The following is a 5,639-nucleotide window of genomic DNA, read 5'->3' as shown; positions in this document are numbered from 1 at the left end:
ATTATGATGATGTCAAAAGTCAAAAGAGGGCTAAGGAGAGTGATAAGAATGGGGAAGATAAAGTGAAGAGAAAAGCTATCCATGCTTTTTATCTTCATGAGTTTGTGGGTATGGAAGTACAAAGTAGCGAGTGTTGGAAAAGGAAATACCCGCCATAAAACAAGGGGGTAATGGACCGTCGAGCCATGCGACGTTAAACGAAGCACTTTGTGGGAGGTAACCCACACTTCTAATGTTTTATTTTTGTCTGTTTTTATTTCAGGAAATAATAAGGGAACCTTTCTGGTGAAAGCTAGGAAGAGGCAAGTAATATTGTAATACCCTCTGTGAGTCAACCCTCTCGGGCTTGTTACGAAACATTGAGGTCAATGTTTAGTTTAAGCTTGGGGGTGGATTTACTCTTTGCATTTTTTATGTTCAATTTTATGTTTTTATGTCTGTTATGTACTCCCAGTTAGAGTAAGTAGTCCCGTAACAAAGCGAGAATCTCAAGCGAAGTATCAACAAGGAAGCAACATGTATGAAAAGTGGTAGGAAGTGAATGTTCAAAAATTTTTCACTTTCACTTTCTTTTTCAATAAGTAACAAAGCAGGTATGAATTTTTAAACTCAAACTCTTAATGTGTGCAATGAAACTTAAGGTGTTAGTAAATACTGTCAGAAGTTCTTTATGATACATTGTTTGTTGGATCGGCTTAGCCTTAACCATTGTGAGGAAAGCTTTCCATTGTTTACTATATGCAGGAGACCATCAATTATTTTGACTTGTTCGTATCATGCTAAACCGGTTGTTGCATCGTCTGTGGAAATCTGTGGAAGTGATTTAGGCAATTGTTTGAATTTGAGAGTTCTTTGAGCCGACTCTACCGTAAAAATTATTTTCTTCTGTGAGAGTGTGATCCTTTGCTAACCATTCTTTGAGCCTGAGGTCAAGGTAAGTATCATAATATGCACCAAGGAAATACCTGGTGAGTTTTGATCTCAATAAAAAGTTTTGTTTTAGACCATCAACCATAAAATTTGGTGATGTGTTTTCTCTTTAACCCTTTTTAGAAAGTAGGGGAGCATTCATATAATCTGAATACAGGTTGATCTCCAAGTTGGGGAGAGTCACATTCAAAAGAGGAGTAAGTACTTATGGTAATCGGTGAAAGATAAAAGAAGTCGTAGCTTGAAAAAAAAAAAGAAGAGTCTATGGAAAAAGAACAACGTTTGAATATAACAGTTGTTGAAAAAAAAAAGAGTGAAAAAGAAAAACCAAGCTACGAATGAAAAAAGATAGACAGGTATAGGAAGTAGAGTTTTAGAGAAAAAAGAAATAAGTTATGAATTGGATGCTTCCCTATATTAGGAACAACCCTTGATTATCTTCTTTTCTTTGAATCTAAACCACATTACAACCATAGAAAGACCTTATGATTCTCAGATTCCACAAGACTTGATGCGAGCAATTTGGTGAACGTATGATATGAATCTTTGTTGATTTAATTGTTTGGATGAGTGTTTAACCCCTCTTTTATTCATCATACTTTTTGATGAGAGTGATTAGTGCTGATTCAATTACAATTGTGTAGTGTTTTGAACTTCTGGAGGTAATTTGCTTTCAACGTTTGTTTCATGTGTATATTCTGAGTTTGCAGGTAGAAGAGGAGTATTTGACTTAGTTACTGGATTGAACCACTTGAGAAAAACTTTTTGAAAAACTTGTTGCTTGATTGTCGGTAAACTTTGCTGGAGGTAAGTAATTTTGTTTAGGGACAAACAAAACTCTAAGTTGGGGAGAGTTTGTTAGGAGTAAATTAATGGTAAATTCATGTGTTAATATAAGTGATTTCTTCTCTAAACTAATGCAAATTGTGATGAATCCATAGGTTTTTATAAAGAATTGAACTGAATAAGTTTAGTTCGTGTATAAAGCAAATCGAATCACTTGTGGGTGTTATTGTTGCAGGTTTAGAGCTGAACTGGAGCTTTAGGAGAACATGAAGAGGAAAGGAAGCTAGAAGTATCAAAGGCAAAGCAAAAAGATGAAGTTTGACAAGGGCGCGCCGCGGGAGTTCTAGCCAGCGCCGCGCCAAAGTCTCTGTTTGTGAGCGCGCCGCGCCAGTCCGATGCCGCGCCGCGGCCTCGGCGTTAAAAGCCCAAGAGTTCTGTTTTAAAGCCCTAGTTTTCCAAGTGGTGGATATACTTTGTGGGAGCGAAATTAGGAGAGCTATCTGATTCTGAAGCTGAGAACAACAATTGAAGGTGGATTCTTTACCAATCGAAGACATTCTATTGATGAAGATGAATTCCTCCATTGATTCTTGTATGTTCTTCATGTCTATGGAGAGCTAAATCCCTCTTGTTGAGTCTAAGGTAGTAGTTAACCTATGAATATACATTACCATTGATTAATTCCTGTGAACAATTGTTTGAATTTATTATCAATAAGAAACCTTGTTTTTATTCGTAAATTATCGTTGAATCTTTGATCGAAAGAAAGGATTTAACTTTTGCCCTAGGTTACTATATTGATTCAATTGCAATTTGCAGAGATGGAATTGTAATTGGGTTTTCATAATTATCGTTCTTAATTACTATTATCGTTATTGTGATTTGGAGAGATCGAATCTCATACCGGTAAAAGTTATCTAATTCGATTTGCAGACATGGAATCTTATTTGAGGATAAGTGAAGATAATGATTCAAAGGATTGTTCTATTGGGAATTAATTGATAATTGTATAGGATTAGGTTGATGAACCCTAAAGACTCAACATCTTTCTTTAATTGTTAACACAAAGTCCTTTACTTGCTTTTATTTTATTATTTGCTTTTGATATTATTATTAGTATAAAACAAACCAAACCAAATTTCTTAACTCAAAATAAACAACTATAGAACGGCAGTGATATTAACCAATCCCTGTGGATACGATATATTACCGAAAATATTTACCCACAAATACTTTCAACAACGTGCTTTGAATTTTATTGATCTCCTTAATCACTTTCTTGGGAACTCTATAAAAAGATAGAGTAAAAATCGTGAGGCTTCCCAAAACCAACTTTAGGAGTTTTATCCTTCCACCTAAACTAAGGTAACGATTCTTCCAACTGAGAAGTCTTCTTTTGATTTTGGTCACTAAACTGTTTCACGTAGAGATCTTTCTAGGATTGTGACCAACCAGAATACCCAAAAAATTGAACTCCTTGTCCTCCCTCTTACATGATAAGAAGGTTTTATCTATTTCCAAGAAATTGTCGCTTAAGTTAATTCCTATTAACTCTTATGAAAGTTTATGCCCAGCCCCGAAATAAGTTGAAAGCTAGTTAGAAACGATTTAATGGCCCATAAATGATTCCAACACCCGTCCCCCACCATAAGGGTGTCGTCCGCAAATTAAAGCACATCAACAAAACATTTGCCATGAACGTTAATCCCCGCATAAATGCCGTTTTCCACCGCTCTATTAACCAGCCACTTTAATCCTTCCGCCTCGATGCCATAGAGAAAAGGCGGTAAAGGATCTCCTTGGTGCAAACCCGCTCCACCTTAAATTCTTTAGTAGGACTCCCGTTAACCATGACACATAAGAATATCGATGATTAAGCACAAATGTGGCTAACATTCCAACGTGAAAATTAATATTTTTATTTAATATATTATAAATAAATTACAATTATAAAAAATATCTTGACATTCAAAACACTGTTGAATTTTTCTAGAAACATTATCAAAAATCATTTTAGTCCAAATTTACTAAGACCAAAAAATCAAAATACAATTTGTTTCTCTCTAATTTTTTTTATTTACATTATTATTAAATAAAATTTATACTTATTTATTCTAGAATTGTTTTACAAAATATTCAAAACTAGATCTAATTATTAAAAAATGTTAATTAAGAAGAAAAAAGTTACATAAATATTTTTAGGGATTGAAATAAATTACAAATTTATTATAACAAATATTATTATTATATTAGTAATCTTTTTTTGACAATTATATTAGGAAACTTATAAAATATATTAACGCATAAATAGGAAAGTTGTAATAAAATATTCCAAACGGATAAACACGGAAAGAAATTAAATTCAAATATGTAGACTTTTGGAAATTTAAGATTTTAGAATCCTTATTATCAAATTTGTTCAGATTCTAATTGAGTGATGGAGTTTCTCTTATATAATGTTACTTTTTCACAACTTAGAAACCCTAAAACCATTTGTGTTAGGGTTTGTGCTTTGTTCTCATGGATATTTCTCCATTGGTATTCATTCCTGAGGAACTCGTAGCTGAAATCCTATCCTTGCTTCCAGTTAAAACTGTATCGAGATTCAAATGCGTGAACAAGTTATGGAACACTCTCATCTCCGATCCAACCTTCATTGATAAGCATCTTAACAAGTCATCACAAAAACAACATCTCATTGAAGTATGGAGGGATACCAGAGATTTGATTATCGTACCATTCCCCTTGTATGATCTACACGAAAATCCATCCATCACTATTCACAGAAACAATCTTCGTTGTTTGAATGACGGCGATTATTCCGTTGTTGGAACTTGCAACGGATTGATCTGTTTGTATAGTAAATCTCTCTACAAAGTATCAACTTTCGGGTATAAAGAATCATCTGTTGAGTATATGGAATACTCAATCCATTTGTGGAATCCTTCCACGAGAAATAAACCCGAAAATTTTGCTTCCATTCGTCATATCCATGATATGAAGTCTTTTCATTTCGCATTTGGTTATGATGATTCAAAAAAAAGTTATAAGGTTGTGGCTTATCATATTGAGGCTTGTGCGGAAAGTGAGGTTAAAGTTTTTATTTCGGGTGATAATGTTTGGAGAAATATTCAAAGTTTTCCGGTGGTGCCTCTTAGTTGGGAGGGGTATTCCAGTGAAACTTTTCCTAAGAATGGTGTGCATTTGAGTAACACTTTTAATTGGTTGGCTATTAATGACTATTTCTTTTCTTTTTATCGATGCACGGATATTACTCATGTTGAGCAAATTGTGATTATTTCACTTGATCTTTCGACTGAGACATACAAAGTGTTGCTTGTGCCACAAGGTTTAGTTGAGGTGCCACAGATGCAGCCAGTTATTAGTGTTTTGATGGGATGTCTTTGTTTTTCTCACCAAGAGAAACATGAATTTGTTTTATGGCAGATGAAAGAGTATGGAATTCGGGAATCTTGGACTCGATTATTTAAGATTGGTTATCAAATCCTTCCCATGGATTTCAGAGATGAAAGTTTTCGAATGGCTTGCCTTTATAAAAAGGGTGATATGGTGGTATTTGTAAGTGATTGTTCGCATGATCCAGTGATATATAATTTGAGAGATAAAAAAGTAGAGGAAGTTATAATTAATGGCGGTGGGTACTGGTTCTGTCATGTAAATGTTTATGTAGAAAGCTTGGTTACGGTTTGTTGAGATTGAAAGTAAGTTTCTCACCTATGGTTATAACTTATTTAATTAATGGTGTTTGCAACTTTGCATATTATTTTTGTTGTGGTAGTCTAATAGGTTACTTTTGATGAGCAGCATATCTTGGTGAAATTGGAAACGGAGCTATGGTTGGAGAAGCACTTGATATCATAGGACGATGATGCATGGATGAGACAATCAGTTATATTTCCTTA

At 34.2% G+C, this 5,639-nt stretch overlaps 1 protein-coding gene across 1 annotated transcript; it reads left to right on the top strand.

Moving 5' to 3' along the window:
* Positions 1-4,236: 4,236 nt before the first annotated feature.
* On the top strand, positions 4,237-5,430 carry LOC131635493 (F-box/kelch-repeat protein At3g23880-like). Its single transcript, XM_058906112.1, has one exon. The coding sequence runs from the start codon at positions 4,237-4,239 to the stop codon at positions 5,428-5,430; it is 1,194 nt and encodes a 397-aa protein (XP_058762095.1).
* The last annotated feature ends 209 nt before the right edge of the window (positions 5,431-5,639 follow it).

This window comes from Vicia villosa, unplaced genomic scaffold, assembly GCF_029867415.1.
Source record: "Vicia villosa cultivar HV-30 ecotype Madison, WI unplaced genomic scaffold, Vvil1.0 ctg.001502F_1_1, whole genome shotgun sequence".
In the NCBI taxonomy this organism is placed as follows: Eukaryota; Viridiplantae; Streptophyta; class Magnoliopsida; order Fabales; family Fabaceae; genus Vicia; species Vicia villosa.
Note: the sequence above shows the minus strand (reverse complement) of the source record. Positions and strands in the feature narration are given on the sequence as shown.

Coding starts and splice junctions, on each gene's coding strand:
- LOC131635493 (XM_058906112.1), top strand. CDS start 4,237: ATGGATATTTCTCCATTGGTATTCATTCCTGAGGAACTCGTAGCTGAA.